Source organism: Nicotiana tomentosiformis, chromosome 4 (genome assembly GCF_000390325.3).
Source record: "Nicotiana tomentosiformis chromosome 4, ASM39032v3, whole genome shotgun sequence".
In the NCBI taxonomy this organism is placed as follows: Eukaryota; Viridiplantae; Streptophyta; class Magnoliopsida; order Solanales; family Solanaceae; genus Nicotiana; species Nicotiana tomentosiformis.
In genome coordinates, this window is record NC_090815.1 from 12,632,519 (window position 1) to 12,656,066 (window position 23,548).

Genomic DNA, 23,548 nt, shown 5'->3' on the forward strand with positions numbered 1-23,548 from the left:
AGCTGACGCATGAGCTGCTTGCAACCTGCCTGTTTAATAAGAAGCTGCTGCAAATCATTTCATTGAGTTGCTTGCAACCTGCCTGCATCAACTGCTTGTAGATAAACTTCAACAAAGTACTAAATGGATAATCTTCTTCAGAAAGATTATCTATAGCGGAGTAATAAATAGATATCCACCAATAATAGTTTCATAACAGTCACACACTAATAGGAATAATATTTGTGTTTCCTACATTTAATGGATTCTGGTGCCTGTTTAAATACTATTTATTTTTCCCTTTGGGGAAAAGCCCACATCAGTTACCCCTTCTCCAACTGCATTATCTCATGTAGCTATACGGCTCATCCCTGTGCAATTTTATCTTGTATATCTAGTAATAAATGTATGCATATAGAACGGCCATAAAACAGATGAAATAATCTCCTATGTTCACCTACTATTTGAATAGAAGGAATAGAAGAAAATAGGAGAAATTCAAAAATAGCCAGATTTACAAGTGGTTATTCAAAAATAGCCACAGTTTCAAAAGTAATCGAAATTTAGCCACTTTTCATGTAAAGATAAATTTGAACGAAAATACTGTTCCAAATCCGGAAAATACTCCAACATAATATACTGAAAAACATAATATACTGGAATTCCAGTATTATACTGGAGTTCCAGCATAAGTATACTGGAATTCCAGTATAATATACCGGTCCAGCATAATATACTGGAAGTTCATACACAAGTGCTCCAATCTCCAGTATATTATGCTGGAACTTTTCCCGTGTTGAAGGAAGTTCATACACAGGTGCACCGATCTCCAGTATATTATGCTGAAACTTTCCGTGTTGCAGCAAAATAATGACTATTTTTTAATGACTTTGCAAACGCTGGCTATTTTTGAATGACCAGTCCGAAAACTGGCTAGCCCGTGCTATTTTTACAAGAAAATGACCGTAAAAATATCTCCTTTGTTTCTATATTATTTTTAATTGATTTCAAGTTAAAAGGATAATATAACTAAATAACTTCTGTAATGGACTCTACAAAACCATAAAACATAAAAAGGAGAAAATTTAAGACACCATTGACCAGTCTTAAAAATACAAAACCACCTAATAACAAAGTAATGGCATACCACACTCGTGGTAACAGGTTCAACGGACCGATGCCTGCTGCTTCATCTGGGAGAAAAAAAATCATCGATATGCGGTCAATAGAAGGAAGAATAGCCATAAAAAGATTATCTCAACACAATTCATCACCGGATATTGCATGCAAAATTTCATTTCAGTATTTTGGCATTAGAAGTGAACTTGGCCATGTATACCTGATCTTCACAAAGACTCGTGTATGTTGCATTATGAAGATACATTTGACTATTATAATCCTCACAAAGTTCCTACATGGTTCTGATATGATGCAGTTCTTTCACAACTTCGCAAATTTACATAAATAATAAATACATGGAACTACATCCAAAGATACAACTGGTAAGGAAAAGTCTGCTCAAGTTAGGAGGTTCAGTCTGGATTCTTATTCTGGTGTACATACATGACTGTCCATTCATTATTCAACATGGATCGAAGATTTCTGAGTTTTGTGTTTAGGTGTTTCTATCTTTCCGGGGATTGCCTGAGTCCCCAGTATTTAACTCTTTTTCCAGCTCATCAAATTCCCAGCCACCAATCTCTTCTGCAGAGTAATCCTGGTTAATGTTTTCAGATTTAGATTCCAATTTGGCCAACTCTGCTTCAGACACCTGCTCTGCTTTAGTAGCAGCTGCTTTCTTTTCCTCCTTTTCCCCAGCTGCAGGGGCTTCTGTTGCCTCCCTCGCAGGAATTGATACACTTTCATCTAGCATTTTATAGGATGGGGCATCAGATACCTGCTCCGGTTTGGTAGAAGTTGCAGTTGCAGGGGCTTCTGTTGCCTTCTTTGCAGTATGCGTACTTTCATCAGGAATTTTATGGGATGAAGCATCCTCTTGGCTGGGGACCTCCGGGACCTCCATTTCTAGTTCTGGTCTCTCAATAGATTCAAATTCTTCTCGTAACTTTTCAATGTTCTCAAACAGCTCTTTAATCTTTGGCTCATCTTTCCTGATTGAAAAGGGAACAAGTAGCTCACTTGATAGAGTTTGATAACCAACAAAAGCTACATAAAACAGAAAAAGTATCAAGCACAAGCAAACCTGGATATTTTCCCTTGTTGAGCATAGAACTGCTCCATCATGTTGTCGACTACACTAAAGGTGGTAATAATCTGCATTAAGATGAGACATATACCTCAGGAATCTGGATTGATATTGCAAGGCAGATGAAAGAAACTAAAAGGGGAGAGCAAACCAAACAAATGGCCTCTGCACTGGTTTTTAGAAAGTTCAACACTTGGATATGGAAACTTAGAAGCTTAAAGGGTTATGTGGGATTTGGAATGATGAAGAAGATTTCCAACTCATAAAACAAGCTTCAAGTGTCAGAGAGACAAGGATTGTGCCATGTTGGCTACTACAATAAGTGCGAAGTGCTCAAACATACAATATCAAATAGAAAATAAATCATAGCTGCTCCTAACTAGGGCAATTAAAGCACTTGCTATAATTTTCAACACTAATCACAAACCAAGGTGCAAGTTGGAATAGATAATGCTTGCAAATCACCAATGACCTCCAATAGATTTAGGTCTTGGACAGAAAGAGTGGAAGCAGCTCGAATTCATCAGATTGGTTGTGTGTAGTCAATTTTTACCTTGGCTTCATGGTCCAGGTACTCCAACTCCAGACTTTTCCTAGGGCTCAATGCTTTTGATTCACTAGAAGCCAGACCAGATTCTTCTGCTGAGCTGCTATGTGGAAAAAAAAAAGCATTAAGAATGTGACCACGAAAATGTACAGGCTTATGAATGCAAAGAAAGACCTTACCTTTCAACTAAACTCTTCAAGTTGAAGACATATTTTCTAATACGATTAATAGAAGGCCTCAACTCTTTCTGTGCAAGCAACACATAATAGATCCAAGAGTTATCCCAAGAGCATATATAGACAAAGCGACTATGATCATTTTTCAAACTAGTACCTCATAAGCAGAGAGAAGTTGCAAGACCAAATTCACAAAATAATCTTCATGCCTTTCCAATTCAACACTACAAGAATGCAAGGCAGCAACAATTACAAAATAAAGCACGCTCCAAGAATATTCATTGACGATAAGGTTTAACATACCATAATATTAACTGTAGTACTTTTAAGAGTTTTCTTTTTCTTTCAGAAATTTGGAAGAAAGATCATGTGGTAAATCCTGTAACATACTTGGCCTCCTTCTCTTTGTTCTCTGTAAAGGAGGACTGAAGAGCCCAAGCGTCCTCCAAAAATTTGATCCATGAACTAAGGACATCTGCTTCCACTATACATGAGCCAATGGACTTTGATAGGTCATCTTCCTACAAGGATATAGAGAACTCATGATCAAATGTAAAAGAGAACAATTGGAGATCCATATCGGTGGATACAGCTTAAGAACTGGAGGTAGAGGCTAAGCAAAAGAAGAATTGATTGTAAAAAGAAAATAAAAGACATACTCTGGTTTTTAAATGAGCAACAATCTCATCATTAGCGTCATAGAATTGGTCCCTCTCTTCTCGGACATTCTGAAGGCGCGCACTAGCTGCTGCCAAGGAGATATTGACCTAAAAGAAACCCAGTTTAGCCAGGACGGTGACATGGGAAATTAGCACAATTTAAAATAACTAAAGCAATGTCAAACTCTTTTCAATTAGTGAAAACTGACCAGCAATACCTTTAATATTATCTCAACTTAAGAGGTGTCACAAATATAATGGAAAACATTGCATGGAGGCACAGGTGGTGCAAGTCAATAATCATATAAGTGGCTAGACATTAAAGTTGATTGAAGAATGCATCACTATTTAACCTCAAAAACTATGTATTGCATTTATCCACAGCAGTCACATTGGTATTTCGGCTATGTTCCACCAAAACCTACATACACTGAGCATCTACCACCACTGTTTTCAGTCAACTTTTTGTCTAAATATCAAATCCTTTACATACAGTAACCTCAATGTCTTTGTGAACGGTATGTTACTCTTCTTAAACTAACCAAAGCCTACTATGTCGAAACACTTAAGATGATAGGAGCGGAAAGGTGAAAATTTTCAATGTCATCATTATATTCCTTGTTACAACTTATAAGAGAGAGAGAGAGAGGGATGATGACAAGGAACATGACAATAAAAACAGTGTTTCACCCTAAAATAGCATCCTATTATAAAAGTTCCTTAATAAAATCAAGGAGTTTGAATCAAAATCAGTTTGAATCAAAATCAGCTTGGTATTGAAGATTTGCAGTGAACCATAATGGATATAGTAAAGTTAAAAAAGGAAGGAACCTTGTATAGTTAACATTTTCTGAATTTCAAAAGCCAAAAGGTTAGAAGCTTTCCTTCACATGATATTTTTCTTGTCGAGACCTTGCCTATCTGTCGTACTGCCCCATATCATCAAGACAAATTGAACCACACATAATTGTAGGAATTTTTTTTCTTTGACTAGCTCAATCTCATAGCATTAAAAAAATTACTGCTGTGTTAGGGAGAGCACAAAGTATCACATTGACTGAAATTAATAGATGAGCACACTTGTCTTCAAAGCTTTAAAAGTGTTAGAGAACTGTTAAAAGTGTTACTATTTCATCTAACATATTAAGTCCGTCCGTCTCTGGCCTGCATTAAACTAAATTAAATGTAGTGTCTATATTCTCCTTTAAAATACAAGTATAAAACTTCATACATCTTTCAGTTCATATGACGAAAAGAGATTGTCAAAGGTAGCGCATACGTTGAGATAACTCATCTTAAATCCAAAATGTATGTTACTGTATGGAGGAGGAAGGATTCTTTCTATTTTTATAGGTAAATAATTATAATATTTAAAAACAAAGCACGGATGGTGTCTTCCATGAAAAAAATGAGTACCTGTTTTAGTTGAGCTTCAATCTCATTCCTTTGTTTCTCCAGAGCTGAAATCTCAGCTGCTAATTCCTGAAAAAACAAGCAAAGGAACCATAAACTCAATTTTTTTAGTCCAAGCAGACTCAAACTGCTTTCACTAACTTGTCAAGTTTAATACGTCAAATACACAAAAAAAACATTACAATAAATAATAAAAGAAGAATGAAAGTTAAGCAGACAGAGTACAGAGGGTATTTCATTTTTTTTATAACCATGGTGTCTGGGCTAGTTGTGCGCAGGGTAGTTCATCTTCTTATTCTCTTCTCGAAACTTATGACTACATATCGAAAACCTTCAGCCACGGCAGGAAATTCCAAGAGAAGTATGGGAAACTTATTTCTTTTATGTAAGTACACTTGGAACATATGAAGCATTCCAACAACAACGAAATGTCCTGTAAGCACATTACCTTCTCTACTTCACCAACTTCACCGGTCTTGGCAACACGAAATTTTAGTGCCTCCTCTTTCTGAACTCTGTCCAAAGTAAGAAATGACCGTAAAACAACTAGATATTAGATATATATTGACAATTTTTCCAAGAAGAAGCAGCATAAAACACTTAATACAAGCCATCTTTGGATGAAGGGAATAAGGTATTACTCTATATGAAATCATCAGAGATTTCATGCCGATAATCCCTTTAATACACATGATTATAATAGAAAATTTACTCACTGAGATACTTTGACTTGACACTCAAATCACTTGCAATTTTGTAAAGAAAATCAGAACCTAATTATTAAAGAGAAAGAATTTTAATTCTCTAGCATCTTTTGCATGGTCACCAACAAATTAAATTCATCAGATCAAGTACAGGTAGCCTGACCGTTCTATTAATCACTTAGAATCCATGCAACACATTGGTAGGGTCCAGCTTCCGTGGTGGATGACAACCCCAGTAATTTCGATGTTTTTCTCAACAAGGACCAGTACATTGACATAATAATTTTAACATCTCTGAGCCAAACAAAATATTTTTGGGAAAGAGGCGTTATAATCTAGTAAGATATCACATGAAACATCTCAAAAAGCAATAACTTTCTTTCAAGCCTTGTTAAAGTGAGGACCTTCCAGTTCTTGAATGCATACAAAACTAATCATAGAAGTGGATAATCAAAGCCTAAATTCAATTCCAACCTGAGCAAAGCAAAATACGTGGTTTTTAATCTAGAGCCAGATATTACCCCAGGATATATTATGTTATTGGTGGGGAGAAACTGCTAGTTATTGGGGCCTGGAGGAGTAGTGGGGACGCGAGTGGTATGTGGACCACGGTAGCGAAGTGCATTAGGGAAGCTGCTAGAGAGGTACTAGGGTCTTGAAGGGTTACAGTGGTGGTCACAGAGGGGACTAGTGGTGGAATGGAGAGGTCCAAGAAAAAGGGGAAGCTAAAAAAGCGACGTATTTGAAGTTAGTGGATAGCAGAGACGAGGAGGAGAAGAAGACGAATAGGGAGTGGTATAAGAAGGCTAAGAAGAAGGCGAAGTTAGCGGTTACGACGGCTAAGACTGCAGCGTTTGGACTTTCATATGAAGAATTTGGGGACAAAGAAAGGGCAAGGTGAGAGAAAGGAAGGCTAGTGACCTGGACCAAGTGAGTGCATCAAAGACGAGGAAAGTAGAGTTTTGACGGAAGCGGCACATATTAGACGAAGAAGGAAGACATACTTCCATAAAATCTTGAACGAAGAAGGGGACAGGAACATTGTGCTGGGTGATTTGGAGCGCTCTGAGAGTTGCCGAGACTTAGGATATTGTAGGCATATTAAAATTGTGGAAGTCAAGAGGGTTGTGAGTAAGATGAGCAAGGGAAGAGCGATTCGGTCAGACGAAATTCCAGTGGAATTTTGGAAGTGAGCGGGTAGGGCAGGTTTGGAGTGGCTCACTGGGTTGTTTAATGTCATTTTTAAGACGAAAAACATGCCCGGGGAATGGAGGTGGAGTACGATGATCACATTGTACAAGAACAAGGGTGATATACAAAATTGCAAACAACTATAGGGGTAATCAAGCTGCTAAGCCACACTATGAAAATTTGGGAGAGGGTGGTGGAAGCAAGGGTGAGGAGGAGTGTGTCTATTTCTGAGAACCAATTCAAATTCATGTCGGGGCGTTCGACTACTTCACCTTATCAGGAAATTGGTGGAACAATATAGGGAGAGAAAAATGGACCTGCATATGGTGTTCACTGACCTAGAGAAAGCCTACGACAAAAGTCCCAAGGGAGGTCCTAAGGAGATGTTTGTAAGCTAAAGTTGTTCATGTGGCTTACGCTAGGTTGATCAAGGACATATATAATAGAGCTAAGATTCGGGTGAAGACGGTGGGAGAGACTCGGAACACTTCCCTGCTATGATGGGATTGCACCAGGTTCAACTCTTAGCCCGTTCATAGCTAAAGATGAGGAGCTAACAAAGTCCAAAAGAAGTGTCAGGGGAGTTTAGAGGGGAAAGAGTGTGATTAGGAGTTGATATTCCATCAAAACATCTTAGATTCCTTTCTATCTAGACAGATGAGATATACAGACAGGAATCATTTTCCAGATTTTCTTCATGGATCTACCAACTCTCCAAGAACTCTAGCATATGCAGTGTTTAAAAAAGCGCCCGCTTCCTCGCTTTAAGCGAGAAGCGAAGCGAAGCGAGAAGCTGCACGCTTCACCCTGCTGAAGCGACTCAGGTGTAGAAAAGCGACCGCTTCCCACTAAAAAGCGAGAAGCGGGAAAGCAATGCGATGCGATGCGAAGAAGCGACCGCTTCTGTGTTTTAAAACAGACCCAGCCCTATTTTATTAAAAACGAGGTTTGGTCTTTCATTAAACGAACAAATGCAATGCGACTAGGGTTTTAAAGACACTGGTCGACTTCTTCTTCTTCATCGACTGAAAGCATCAACTTCTTCAACTTCAAGTTCAAACAACAGGTATGCTCTGATTTTTCTCATCCTTCTTCTTCTTCTGCTTCTTCTTCTTCTTCTTTTCTTCTTTTTCTTTTTCTTTCACTGTTTAAACGTCCTGGTAGTTTACAGCATGTATATAGTGTAGTATTGTCCCACATTGGTAGAAGAGTAGTATGTCCTTGTATAGTATAGCTATAAATAAGGACCTCTTGTATTGTATTGTTTATCCAATATCAATAACATATTTTCTCTCGTGCTTTCTCACATGGTATCAGAGCAATTGTGAGAGACTTATCGCTGTGCATAAATTCCAGCGATTCCGGGAAAGAGAAATCGCTGTGCATAAATTCCAGCGATTCCGGGAACGAGAAATCAGTACTTTTTTAAGGTTGTTTTCTATCTACTTCATTTCTGTCAGTGTTGTGCAAAATCCAACACTACCACAAGAGTCGTCACTGTCCGGCGACCAAACCCCAGTGAAAAACTCCGGCATCAGCCTCCTCACGCGCCTCCACGCACCACTAGAAGCTCACGCGCCGGCGCGTACGACCACTTCCGGCCATTTTTTGAAAATCTTCCTTCAGAACAGTTGGGTCGCCTGGTAATTCAGATCCTACCCCTACTGTTTTCATTTTATTCCGACAACTTTGAGTTTTTTCCGGCAGCTACAGTACTATTCCGACAGCTACAGGAGATTTCGGCAGCTACAGTATTTCAATATTCTGTTTCTGTGTTTCCGTACACTGTTTCAGTGGATTATAGTTGATTCTTCCTCCTATTTGGTAATAATTTGCAACAATGTCTTTGGGATTTGATGCTTTTGGGTCTAGAAACATGTTCTGGAAGCTCTCGTGCTATTATTACCTTGGAACCTTTAATGGGAGGTTCAAACTACTTAGCTTGGGCTTCATCTGTCGAGTTAATGGTGTAGAGGTCAAGGTGTTCAAGATCATCTAATCAAACAGTCTAGCAATGGAGATGAAAAGGCAATATCACTTTAGGCAAAAATCGATGCTCAGTTATGTAGCATCTTGTGGCGATCTATTGATTCCAAGTTGATGCCCTTGTTTCGTCCATTCCAGACATGTTATTTGGTTTGGGCAAAGGCACGGACCTTATACACTAATGACATATCTCGCTTCTATGATGTGATATCACGGATGACAAACTTAAAGAAGCAGGAATTGGATATGTCTACTTACTTGGGTCAAGTACAGGCAGTCATGGAGGAATTTGAGAAGTTGATGCCAGTTTCTGCTAGTGTGGAAAAACAACAAGAGCAGCGACAGAAGATGTTTCTCGTTCTTACCCTCGCTGGACTTCCTAATGATCTTGATTCAGTACGCGACCAGATTTTGGCTAGTCCGTCTGTCCCTACAGTTGATGAATTAATCTCTCGATTACTCCGCCTTGCTGCAGCACCAAGTCCACCAGCGATCTCATCACAGATACTTGATTCCTCTGTTCTTGCATCCCAGACAATGGATGTTCGGGCATCTCAAACTACGGAGCATAGACGAGGAGGAGGTCGTTTTGGAAGATCTAGACCCAGGTATTCTTATTGTCACAAACTTGGACACACTCGTGAAATGTGCTATTCCTTATATGGTCGTCCACCCAAAAATGCTTACATTGCTCAGACCGAGACTCCAGGTAACCAAGGATTTTCTTTATCTAAAGAAGAATATAATGAGCTCCTTCAGTATCGAGCAAGTAAGCAGACATCTCCACAAGTAGCCTCAGTTGCTCAAACTGATACTTCTATTACTGGTAATTCTTTTGCTTGTGTTTCCCAGTCTAGCACTCTTGGCCCATGGGTCATGGACTCCGGCGCTTCTAATCACATCTCTGGTAATATATCACTTTTGTCAAATATTGTATATTCACAGTCTCTTCCCACTGTTACTTTAGCCAATGGATGTCAAACTAAGGCAAAAGGAGTTGGACAAGCTAATCCCTTGTCTTCTATCACCCTAAATTCCGTTCTTTATGTCCCTGGCTGTTTAATCGGATGCCTTCATCTCCCATCAAGAATCAGATTCCGCATTCAGTATTGTTTCCCCAGTCACCCTTATACTCTCTTCCACCTCGTGTTTTTGGGAGCACGTGTTTTGTTCATAACTTAGCCCCTGGGAAAGCAGTCACCCTTATACTCTCTTCCACCTCGTGTTTTTGGGAGCACGTGTTTTGTTCATAACTTAGCCCTTGGGAAAGATAAGTTAGCTCCTCGTGCTCTCAAGTGTGTCTTCCTTGGTTATTCTCGTGTTCAGAAGGGATATCGTTGTTATTCTCCAGATCTTCGTAGGTACCTTATGTCAGCTGACGTCACATTTTTTGAGTCTAAACCTTTCTTTACCTCTGCTGACCACCATGATATATCTGAGATCTTACCTATACCGACCTTTGAGGAGTTTACTATAGCTCCTCCTCCACTTTCGACCACAGAGGTTTCATCCATACCAACCGTTGAGGAGTCTAGTATTGTTCCCCCTAGTTACCCAGCCACAGGAACACCACTTTGACTTATCATCGTCGTTTGCGTCTTCCATCAGGCCCAACTGGTTCTCGTCCTGCACCTGACCCTGCTCCTGCTGCGGACCCTGCTCCTAGTACACTGATTGCACTTCGGAAAGGTATACGGACCACACTTAATCTTAATCCTCATTATGTCGGTTTGAGCTATCATCGTCTGTCATCTCCCCATTATGCTTTTATATCTTCTTTGTCCTCGGTTTCCATCCCTAAGTCTACAGGTGAAGCGTTGTCTCATCCAGGATGGCGACAGGCTATGAGTGACGAGATGTCTGCTTTACATACAAGTGGTACTTGGGAGCTTGTTCCTCTTCCCTCAAGTAAATCTACTGTTGGTTGTTGTTGGGTTTATGCAGTCAAAGTTGGTCCTGATGGACAGATTGATCGACTTAAGGCCCGTCTTGTTGCCAAAGGATATACTCAAATATTTGGGCTCGATTACAGTGATACCTTCTCTCCTGTGGCTAAAGTGGCTTCAGTCCGCCTTTTTCTATCCATGGCTGTGGTTCGTCATTGGCCCCTCTATCAGCTGGACATTAAAAATGCCTTTCTTCACGGTGATCTTGAGGATGAGGTTTATATGGAGCAACCACCTGGTTTTGTTGCTCAGGGGAGTCTCGTGGCCTTGTATGTCGCTTGCGTCGGTCACTTTATGGTCTAAAGCAGTCTCCTCGAGCCTGGTTTGGTAAGTTCAGCACGGTTATCCAGGAGTTTGGCATGATTCGTAGTGAAACTGATCACTCTGTGTTTTATCGGCACTCTGCTTCAAGTCTCTGTATTTATCTGGTAGTCTATGTTGATGATATTGTTATTACTAGCAATGATCAGGATGGTATTACCAATCTAAAGCAGCATCTCTTCCGGCACTTCCAAACTAAGGATCTAGGCAGATTGAAGTACTTTCTAGGTATTGAGGTTGCCCAGTCTAGCTCAGGTATTGTTATTTCTCAAAGAAAATATGTTGTAGACATTCTTGAGAAGACGGGGATGATAGGTTGCAGACCTGTTGACACTCCGATGGATCCGAGTTCTAAACTTATGCCAGGACAGGGGGAGCCGCTTAGCGATCCTGCAAGCTATAGGCGGCTGGTTGAAAAATTAAATTATCTCACATTGACTAGACCCGACATTTCTTATCCTGTGAGTGTTGTAAGTCAGTTTATGAATTCTCCCTGTGATAGTCATTGGGATGCAGTTGTCCGCATTATTCGATATATAAAATCGGCTCCAGGCAAAGGGTTACTCTTTGAGGATCGAGGTCATGAGCAGATCATTGGATACTCAGATGTTGATTGGGCAGGATCACCTTCTGATAGACGTTCTACGTCTGGATATTGTGTTTTAGTAGGAGGAAATTTGGTGTCCTGGAAGAGCAAGAAACAGAATGTAGTTGCTCGGTCTAGTGCAGAAGCAGAATATCGAGCAATGGCTATGGCAACATGTGAGCTAGTCTGGACCAAACAATTGCTCAAGGAGTTGAAATTTGGTGAAATCAGTCGGATGGAACTTGTGTGCGATAATCAAGCTGCCCTTCATATTGCATCAAATCCGGTGTTCCATGAGAGAACTAAACACATTGAGATTGATTGTCACTTCGTCAGAGAAAAGATACTTTCAGGAGAGATTGCTACAAAGTTTGTGAGGTCGAATGATCAACTTGCAGATATTTTCACCAAGTCTCTCACTGGTCCTCGTATTGGTTATATATGTAACAAGCTCGGTACATATGATTTGTATGCACCTGCTTGAGGGGGAGTGTTAGTTTACAGCATGTATATAGTGTAGTATTGTCCCACATTGGTAGAAGAGTAGTATGTCCTTGTATAGTATAGCTATAAATAAGGACCTCTTGTATTGTATTGTTTATCCAATATCAATAACATATTTTCTCCCGTGCTTTCTCACATGTCCCAAAAGCAGCGAAATGCTGGCGAATTTTTTTTTTACCTTCGGTTCTTTCTCAGAATTGATGCCAATTTTTAACAGTGAAAGAAAAAATTGCCCAGTTTACTGTCCAGTTTTTTTTTTCTCCTCTGCCCAGTTTTTTTTATTTTACCTCTAATTTTTATATCCTTTATTGTTAGTTCTTATTGTCTTTCTTATGTGCTATGTAGTTGTTCTTTTAATGGCGAAAAAGTTGAAGAAGTTGGCGAGCAATATAATAATGATAATGGAATACAAGAATTTGACAATCTTGTAGAAGAATAGGATGCTCATTTTGTGCTTTAATTGATGCTACTATTAGTTTTTACATTGAAGTATTGAACATTTGCTTACAATTACATGTGTTGTCTATGCAGTATTTATTTTAATTTTTTTTTTAAAAATTCCGCTTCACTTCCAAAAAGCGAGCACTTCGCTTCTCGCTTCTCGCTTTAAGCGAAATGGGGGTTGTCGCTTTTTCTCGCTTCACGCTCTTCACAACACTGAGCATATGTAGGCATCCTTAATCCTCTCAGGCATGACCCAACTGAGTTGTAGTATTATTTATTTAATTTGAGTTTTTTGGCAACTTATGGCATATTACATTCCAAAAACCTTCAGTTCATCTCTAATCCGATGAACCTAACATGTCACTGGAGTTGCCAAGTCTCCCCTCAGAGGTGGTCCTCTCGGTAACATGTGTACTATTCTCCTAATCTTGTTTGCACCAAATGATCTCTTGGTGTATGAGATTTGGAAGACATGCAACATGGAAATAAAGAATGAGATCAATTACAGGCATATATCTCGAAGTAAGTTCTGATAACAAATGAACAAGCTCAAGCCAAGAATTGAAGCGAAAAGAGTGCAGATTCTTTCTAGAGGCAGGGTACTAACACAATGCTACATACAGAAGAGATGAAGATTAAATCAAAGAAAATATATGAGGCCAAGGTCTTTCCCTTGTTAGTGACTAGTCAAACAATTTGCAGCTTTGTCAACTTTCAAAATGCCGAGACATAGAAATTGAAATGTGCAGTTTTAACCTGTGATCTGAGATCTCCTTTTCAGCTTTGTTGGTGGAGCTAGCAAGAGATTCAGATAAGAGTTTCAACTTATCAACCTGCAAATAGTCAAATATTGCTTGAACTTTGTGGAAGATGCAAAGTACCTATTTTTTAGAGGAATTGATGATTTGATAGAAAGAAAGATTTTAATGAAACCAAAATCACTCATGAGTGAAATTTTGAAGCAAACTCAACCAACAATGGCATGCCCGACAAAAAAGTAGGTCATAAGCCTGAGCTTAAAAGAATCTTTACATTGGCATAAATAAGTGTCTCAAAGGTGTTTTACCTATCAGAGGGCAAGGCACTAAGAAGTACATAAAAATATGGATTGATGGGAAAAAACCTTAAAAATTGTAAGATCCAAAAATAAAAAATGTACAGAAGCTAAATATCTATCAAAGTGATTGAATTCTAATTAGAGAATAAAACATACTATATAAGTACTAATCAAATACTTAAAAAGAAAATTTAAGAAGAGATATTTCGCGACATATTGGATAGACAACCCAAGGTATAAAGCATACGCTGGCAGAAAATCTCACTCGTTGCGGCATTAGCCCAACAGACTTTCAGAACATGAATGTACATCACATATTACCAAGGTGCTTGACTGACAACATATGAAACAGAAGAGAAGCATGATGCACTTCCAAGAAGGGAGAACCAGGCCTTTTGTTACAGAAAACAAAAACATATAATCAGATCAAAGGGATAATATACCTTTTGAGAATGAACTTCTGGAGAGTCCCCGAATTTAAGAGTTTTTTTCTTCAGTAGAAGCCCTTCTAATCTGGAGCAGACTCGAATATGAGCAAGTGCCACTTTCAGAGCCTATAGGAAAAATAGCAATGGCACAATCAACTATCTCATAAATTTCTAATTATAAAAGATAAGTAGGTTTGCCTAACATATGCAGTGCTAGGAAAATTTCATTCATTTTAGTCTCTTATAATGTTCTAGATTAATGAAATCCCCTAACACAGCATCCACCTTCAATAAGCAAAACCCGTGAAATCACAGGGCTCTGAGAAATACTGTTTGTGGTAAGTTAAGACACTTATTTTCCAATTATTATAATCCATTGCTCATGCAAGGAAAATGAATCTCAAGCATTAACCTCATGTAGAATTCTTCACTTGCCATAACAAAGCACTACAAAGAAAAAAAAGCATGTACAATTCTCCTTCTAAATAAAACCTACAGAAAGAAAATAACCTGCCAAGCCAGTATGGTGAAGTATGCTTCTTCACTGATGTGAAACATATGTTACCATCTTATTACACAGGATCAGACCATATTTGGAAATTCTGAACGAGTGATCAGATTTGTGAATTGGAAGTGAACGGAGAAGAATGCCTGATTATTCCATTGCTTTCCTCTTATATGGAGCGCATTTCCATTTTACAAAATAAACAAATTATATTTTATCAAATACATACGTATAACAACTCCTTCCCCGACAACACATTCCATTCTGGGACATCTCAAAGTGTTTTTGACACACTTAATTCAAGTAACAATATTCCATAAAACTTTCATCAAAACTCATTTAACAATATAAGGCTAAATCATGATGTGCAATTACTTGATCAATCCAACTTTAACCACCAAATAATTTCTTTATTCTACTGCTAACATAACATGCATTTGAGTTAACTTCTTAGCCCCCATGCCAGATTGATTGTGTCTAATAAAATAAGGTGGGTAGAGCAAAAAGGAATAACATAACACCAATCAGGTTCACCTCTAATGAAGCAGCAGTCTCCTTGGAAATTGTTTCATGACCCTCACTTGCATCCTTTACCGTTTTTATTTCTTCAAGTTGTTTATTCAATGTGGAGACTTCAGCATCAATTCTGCAGGTGGAAAACACTTATCACAACCAAAAAAACTAAATACCGAAAGCAGAGATCAATTGCACAATATCAAGGGGTTGAGAGGTAGCTCACTTGTGAGCTCCTTCACCTTCAAAAGTAGGTGGAAGGTTTGAACATCACAAGTAGCATCCCCTCCCCCTGTGTAACATAAAAAGTTTTTAAAAATGGCAGAATATCTAACTTATGACCTGTATTTTACTATCATTATTCACCAATCGAATTGGTTTAAAATAGTCAAAACGAATTCTTTGCTTGATAAAAAAAAAGGTTATTGAATTGAGCTGGACTTTTACATATATGGCATGTCTAGGACAGAATAGAATCATAAACAAATTTAAGATCACAAAAGCCTCAAATGATTCCCTGGTTATGTTTCAAGGGCTGGACTACCTCTGTATAATGTATCTTAATAAAAGAACACCAAAAATTTCCTGTTACGGCAAAAAATAGAAACAAAAATGAAATGCCTTTTAATATTATATGTTCCATTTTTCACTCTTGAAAGCTCTATAACTATCATTTCATTTACACCAAAGGAATCTTAAGGAATCGAAAGGAAATGAGACACCGTCATGTTTAAATACATTATCATTTTCTTTCCATCCTAAAGAAATTAGTTAGCAAAGAGCTTTCCCATCTTTCGACTTTTTTTGGATGATGGTGGTGGCCGGGCCAGCTTGCGCGCATACTGATCATAAAAATAATAAGATGCAGTTACTCATCGACCAAAGAAAAAGAAAACTAAGCTCAATCAGCCAAAGCTCTGGAAACAAGGGAGAAATTCCACTTCAAAATAATTTGGCTCCAACCCTGGGGTTCACTTATATACAGATGTCAAAGAATTTCAGGTGTTATAAGAAGTAATACCTTCCGAGATCTGCGTTAATTTTCAACCCTGTGATGGCACTTTCTGCAAACTGCAATAGCTCCTCTCGTTTTACCTGTCAATGGATAGAATGGTTGCATAGGCTAAGAAGTCTTGATAATAGGTTTAGATTTTGATGTTTGTTTCTTCGATAGATAATGAGTGACAATATCAATGAGGAAAATTACCTAAAATCTAGGTAGATGTGGAGACTAATGTTAGGCGAATACAGTGTTAAATAACATGTGAGGAAATTTCTTCAGACAAATGGAAGGGGGTTGGAGCAAGAGCTTCATCAATTCTTTGAAAAATGCAGCACAGAGTGTTCAAGACTTAATATCACATGAAAACATCTTCACCTGAGCACAAACATAAAGCAAAAGAAAGTATAACGAAGTCTCATGACACTCTAAGTCTCTGCACGCAGTTAACTTTGATTCACAGGACCAGAAAGCAAGTACTACCAGTGCAAATGTAGCAGGAAACAATTAGCCTGACAATTTACTTGGCAAATACAAAATCTAACATACGTGTTTTGAGTTGCAAGCTGTGTTATGACTATCTGAATGACCTCCATAACTTCCTTCTGAAGGCCATGCTCATGCATTTTCGCGTTAATTAGAAGCCTTCTGAAGTACTTTTTGTTGCATCAATATCTCAAATGAGACTCACTGTTTATAGCAGCTTTATAATTTAGTCAAGCTTTATCTAAACATCTTCATGTGCAGGCCTGACTCTTTTTCTTGAGACAAACATGTGAATTATTTTTCCTAATGGGTGGCAATGAAACCTGAACCAAGGACATCTACCTACTCTAATATAATATTAAATTTGTTGACTACCTCGTTTAAGAGCTTAAGCTGTTAGAGAGGGGATACATTTATTTATAATGATAGGTCTGAAACAGAATCGATAAAGTTTATTCATTCTTTCTTCAAAAGAGAAATGGAATAATCACTGGGAAAGCCCCTGTCCAATTCAAAAGCTCATAAATGTTCCCTTTTAACAGAACTCTTTCATTTATCTAGATGGAATATAGCTAAACACTCATGAAGGAGAAAAAAGAAACAAATTGCGCATCCAAAGGTAACAAAGTTCAGGAAACCAAACGTCCTAGAGTAACTGCTAATTTCAGTAGTAGTGTAGTCGACTCATAGTTGGGAAAGGATTTCGGTAAATCTACCCTACAAATCTAGTGGTGCATGAAGAACATAAGATCACAATATGTGTAAGGGAAACAGAATTTTTCTCTCTCATTATTGCAATGACAGAACTGGTGATCTGGACCTAAAGCTTGTTGAGGTGCTTTTTAGAGTGTGATTCTATTGTTAGGATATAAAATACAGAATGCTTTTTAAGGATAAAATAGTATTCAAATTAACTGGAGATCCAGTTTAGTTAACCAACCAACAGAAGATATTTAAGAAATATTTGATAGATGATTTACCACAATTGAACTTCACACCTATTTCGAACTTCAGCATAAGACAGATTCAACTGAAAATTATTAAGTGGATATGAAGGACCATACTTCATTGATTGTCATAATAATACAACACAATGAGGAGAGCCACCAAAATCAAGAGCTTATCAATTATGGCATATGTTTATAGAAAATGGAAAGACTGGTCCTTTACCAATACTTCATCTTTGTAGCTTGAGAAAGCTTTTGACAGATCCTGGATGCTGCTGACTATTGCATTGTGAACCGCTTTTCCTCCAGTGAGACAGAGTCTGCATGTAACCAAATACAGTAAAGTTTCTGTCAATAATTGTACCTACTCTCCACATACCACATACTGGACGACAGTTTACATATATGTTATCAAAATCAGATACATGCTATCAAAACCACATAAACTCACCCAAATAATTCAAGGAGGAGAGAGATTTCCTCTTCATTTGGTGCTTCAAGAATCTGAATCACAAAAAAGAGTTAACCTAGGCGATCAGCAATTTGAGATCCAAACGACAAGCAAAGTACATGCGAAAAGTCCACGACCAAAAGATATTACACAACCTGATGGACTAAATATAAAGCATTAACTATTCTCCAGAGGTATCATCAGCCAAATATAACTTTTTATATAAATATTGTTCAAATAAGACATTCCCCACGGGTGTCTTTACTCAAATAAAACAATAGCTGTAAGACTTTTTGAAAAGATTAAAGCAATCATGAAGATCGAAATTGAGCAAAAGTGAAACAGGAACAAGAGTTACTTGAGAAACCAAAAATTACTGCAACTTCTGTATCCAAAGCAAGCAGGACTTAGAAATGTAACATACCATACAAATTGATATGCCCTCCAAAGCTTTACTGTAAAGAAAGACATCACGAAAGTTCAGTGGCTCACTGCCCATCTCAGAATCATAATAGAGAACCTATAAAATTGTAAACATGGTCAAGTCAATCTGTATGAAACCAAATATCGCGAATGTAATTATTTATGTCAAGGATGAATGGAAATGGCATCAACAAGCAAAGATGAGGTATGCAAAAGACAAAAGAACACCAAAACATGATTGAGTTTGCTCCGTTTAAGTAACAAAAAGTATAAAGAAATGACCTGTAACTAAAGTAAGATAAGAGGGGGAGACAATCTAGGCAATCAGATTTTTTTCTGATATGTTAAACTCCACCCACAAAAACCCCTATCCAAGAGCCCTACTTTATTCCCCCAGTAACTCAAACCCTCCAATCTTATGGTTAAAAATGGAGGGTCGTTATCACTAGGCTATCTCTTCCTTCTCCAGAAAAATCAGCAGTAATTGGAGATGATTGTGGTTGCACAAAATAGATGGCATTAACAAAAAGCAAAAATTCTTTTCATACACCGCTCATGAAAAAGTAGCAAGTATCCCCAGATCAGAAGCAGCAGAACTCATTTACAACTTGTCAAGACAAAAGCAGCTCAAAATAAATCAGATCCCTGACTCAATAAAAGTCAGATCTCTGATCCACATTTTCTTCTAAAATTAATTTTTTCCCATAATGAAGAAGCTACACTCAAACATTCACTGCTTCACCAATGTCTCCCAAGATGATTTCCTATAGTGTGCATAGATGCTGCAACAGCTAATTACAGGAATCTAGTTGTGGCATGAATCATACATAATCGAGGAATATTAATCCAATAATATGCACAAGTTACTTCAATAGGTAGGCAATAGCAATAGTCACATAAGTGCCACAATCAGGATCCAGCAAGCTTAGCGTGTCAAATCAGTGGATAAAGGCATCACAGCAGGATACAGGCCAAACGGAAGTCAGAGGCTGCTTTACTGATTTTAAAGCAACAGATAGAGATGAAATGAAGGAGCAAAGAATCCAGGCACCAGCGGAGATTTCAAAAGCAGCAAAAGAGCTATGATGAAGGAGAAGAACAGACACTAAAATCAACCCTTCAAAAGATAATTCCCTAAGATGAAACAATGGCAAGGAAAATCAATTAAGTTAAACAGTTAGAACACTATCTTTATCCTCATCCGAATATCTGAGTGGTGAAAAAAGCATACGAACTGCCTGGTGTCTCAGACATAGAAATCTTAAAAGAAGAAAAACTAGTTCACTAAGATTGTCTTCTTCTTATATACCATTAAAAGACAAAAATGGAGAAATTCTGTCAACATGGAGCAAACTCAATCCTGTTTCATGGTAATAGGAGAAAGATAACAGACGGAGAGCACTCAAGAGTCAAGATCAGTCTACTCACCAGTGATTGTTTTCTTGGTTCCTCAGAAGGATGCTGCTGCTCATTGTTCTTCTCTTTATCTTCAACAGAAACCTCAGACATGTTATCAATTGCTTTAAGTGCAGCTAACCACCTTTTCATCAACTGAACTCTCTCTGGTCCCTTGCAAGAAATAGAAGCCTCTTCCAATCTTTGGACCGTCTGTTTAAAGCTTTTGAAGTTCCTATTCCCCTGTCATGAACAATTGCATTAGTCATGCATTTTTTTACTTCACATAAGAAAATGAAGTGCAATCACAAGGGTTCCTAGACACAGAATTGGATAGTTCCTGCAGTTTACAAAAGATTATTAACTGAGTTCCATTACAGCTCTGTGCTTATATGCGACAGCCGTGTAGCATTTTTTACTTTTTTTTTATTGGTATGTAGCATTTCTTACTTTTTCCAACCAAATATTTTTTTAGCTCTTTTATGATTGATGTACCTCTACATGCTTGCTCCACTGTCAATCACTCAGACCTGTTCTGTTATTTCACCACATCTCCAACAACATCAGCCCTTAAGTAAGCAGGAAAGATGTGGGAAGTAACTTAACATCATGTAGAAGTTCATGAAGGTTCAACTTCACTACCTAGTAAATAGAGAAAATACCAAATGAGCTTATTAAGTTTGATCCTGGACACAAACAAATCATGTTTCCCTCATGAAGAACCTTTCAGGAAGATAGAGGACCAGTAGGCAAAGCTAAAATTTGCACTCTGGAATGCAAAAGAACAACTTAACATCCGTTTCATTCCATCATTAGTGTGGACCTAAATAAATAAACCCTATCTAACAGTTTGCTATTTAGACGTGATGGTCACACAATTCAACACGATATGAGAGCACACAAAGATCCTAACTTCGAGTTTCACCACTACCAATCAATAAAATATTTTCACATGCTTGGCCCAAAGAAAAGAATCAGGCGCACACGTAAGGAGGTGAGGAGGCATGTTGCAAATCTAAAATAAATTAATAAATAAACAAATGGGACCTCTCTCTAACAACTTAATCTTTTACCTAAGGAGGTCACATAATTCAATAAAAGTGACTAAACAAGAATATTCAGAAATTCTTAACAAGAAAAGAATCATATTTCCGATTATAAGAAACATGCATACGACACCCATTTGCTTCCTTAAATTAAACTGCCAATAATTTGCAACTCATCCTATTATCATTAAAGAGTTCAGGACATGATAGCTGGCACCCAAACCTTCCATTATTTTGCTGCTAGTGTGCGCTTATGAAATTTCTTCTTTCTTTTTTTACCATCTATAAAGAGCTTACATGAATATAAAAGGCAAAAGACTTAGTATTGCAATGATGTGCTTTTTTAAAAGGTTGATTGAATTGATTTGTAAATAACTCATATAGTCAATCTCTACTTACCTAGGATTGAGGCTTGGTTGATTGATTGATTCAATTAACTTACAGAATATCACATTAAGCTTAACCAGCAGGTTTAAGGGGCTAAATGCTCAGAAAGGCAAAAGCTGATTTCCTTCAAATCTTAATTGATCGACTTTCTAAAAGAAATGACTTGCTACCAGCACATCACATCTTAACAGACTACTTCACCAAATGATGATATACCTTTTTTGTTGTGATGGTGGTGTCCTAGCCAACTTGCGTGCACCTCGACTATTCCACCAGGCACTTGCTACCTCCCCTAGCATAGGTACCGGGTAACTCTGCCCACCACGGCTTAGGCATATGGGAAGAAATCAACTAGCGTCTTTCGCCTCCGCTCACCTCCCACTTCATTGACCACTAGGCCTAGACCACAACCTTCCGTTCACACATGTACAACTATCAAATACCAATATCACTTAAATGCACTGCATATTCATCCCCAAGGAAACAGTATAATAGCTAAGACTCCACAATTACCACTTAATTGCACAATGTTTTTTACATTTGATTTCTAGCATGTATTTTAAGAGCTGAACAAATCAACAGAATACTAAAAGGAACATTAATAGTAAAGAAACTTACAATGCGATCCTGTAAGATTTTAGCGCCCTCGGCAACTGCGTGACCGGCATGTTGAACGACAGAGTCCGCGTAGTTCTTAACGGTGCGTGTGAGGTTGTTATTCCCAACCTCCACCGCTTTATTCATGGCTGATCTCAACCACGACATTTTCAATTGAAAATTTCAGATTCAAATTAGGGTTTCACAACAGAGAAGGAGGAATTTTGAAAAATGGCGTCGTTTGTTGATTTTTAGGAAGATCGTGCATGCAAATGCTGCACGGGGTTGTGCTGTGGACAAAGTTGGGATTATTGCGAATTGCGTGCGAAGAGCACTGTTTAGACATACATATTCATGGTCCACCACCATGGAAAATTCAATTTTTGTAAATTACACTCAGACCACAGAAGTTTTATTTTTCTCCAATTTCCTTAATAGTATTCAAATTCCATTCAAACTATTTTAGAAGTCTTGATTTTCTAGTCAGAATTTTGCAGCATTATACACAATGAATGATAAGATTCTCCCATGGACAGACTATAACATCATTGTCTTGGTGAAAGAGTTCGAACACAATAAATCAAATAAATGGTAAAATTTCGAAATCGAACTAATAATGTTCAAATTCTGAATCGACCTTTGATGAAATCACGATATGTCTATAATAGTGGAGTTTATCTAATTATATATGAAGGTACATAATCAGATTGTCAATGACCAGAAATTCTCAATAGCTCAGCGAAGGTATCAGTTGTCTGATTAATTGATTTTGAGGAATCTCACATTTGAAATAGCAATTAATGAGAGCTAGAATATAATCAGCATTGGTTTTTCGAAATGAAAAAGTTCAACATCAAAATTGTGTAATCTCATAGATCTTATGCATTGGTGCGCTTTTTTGGTGTATATAACAATAAGAGCTTGCTCTGCATCTAAGTAAAGATTAGCGAAAATTTTCATCCTTAAAAGCTCATCTGTACATTTTACAATTCATTGCAACAATATTAGAATTAATTTAAAGGGAGGATTGAAGTCCAGTTTTTGAAGCCCATTGTTGCCTCTACCAGTGGCGAAGGCATGATTTAATTCTCACTAAAAAGGGTTCGGCATTACTACATGTAGGGGTGTTCATGGTTCGTTTTTTCCAAAATAAGTCAGTTCTTTAAATATTAGAACCAAACTAAACCAATTAAGTCAGTTTTTTATCGATTCGGTTTTTATCGGTTTTTGTCGATTTTTCAGTTATTTATCGGTTTTTTCTTAAATATGAGACATACACTACCAAACACATATACCGGCGAGTATATTTTCAACGTAACACTATCAAACAAATTGCTCTTTAAAAAATTTATCATTCACCAAGTTATATTGATGATAATTGAATAAAATCGGGATGAATAATTTAATTACCGATCAAACTAGAATATAAAAACAAAGAATTAGATTATTATAATAGCAAAAGAAATAGACTAAAAATATAAATGACTAATATGTACCATAAAATTTTAGAAATTTTATATAAAAATATTCATATATATTACTACTAGAAAAATATTAATTTCTGACCGAAATTTGCGACTGAATATATAATGGTCGCTAATGCGACTAAATTTGCGACTATAGTAGTCGGAAAATGATTTTAATTTTATTA

General features: G+C 37.6%; 1 protein-coding gene across 2 annotated transcripts; it reads right to left on the reverse strand.

The window, feature by feature from the left end:
* Nucleotides 1-1,259: 1,259 nt before the first annotated feature.
* Nucleotides 1,260-22,279, reverse strand: LOC104110737 (uncharacterized). 2 transcript variants are annotated; one of them, XM_070199567.1, is made up of 18 exons: nucleotides 21,919-22,279; nucleotides 19,901-20,110; nucleotides 18,474-18,569; nucleotides 18,050-18,102; nucleotides 17,822-17,918; nucleotides 16,187-16,260; nucleotides 15,187-15,298; nucleotides 14,163-14,273; nucleotides 13,419-13,495; nucleotides 5,429-5,495; nucleotides 4,984-5,049; nucleotides 3,568-3,675; nucleotides 3,299-3,429; nucleotides 3,066-3,132; nucleotides 2,912-2,979; nucleotides 2,739-2,835; nucleotides 2,183-2,253; nucleotides 1,260-2,090 (listed from the first exon to the last, which is right to left on the reverse strand). In XM_070199567.1, exons 1-18 carry the CDS (start codon nucleotides 22,063-22,065, stop codon nucleotides 1,595-1,597), a joined length of 2,148 nt encoding a protein of 715 aa, XP_070055668.1. In that variant the 5' UTR covers nucleotides 22,066-22,279; the 3' UTR covers nucleotides 1,260-1,594. The 2 variants fall into 2 exon arrangements, with proteins under 2 accessions (XP_070055668.1, XP_070055669.1); XM_070199568.1 differs by having other exon boundaries at nucleotides 2,739-2,832; nucleotides 21,919-22,277.
* Nucleotides 22,280-23,548: the final 1,269 nt, after the last annotated feature.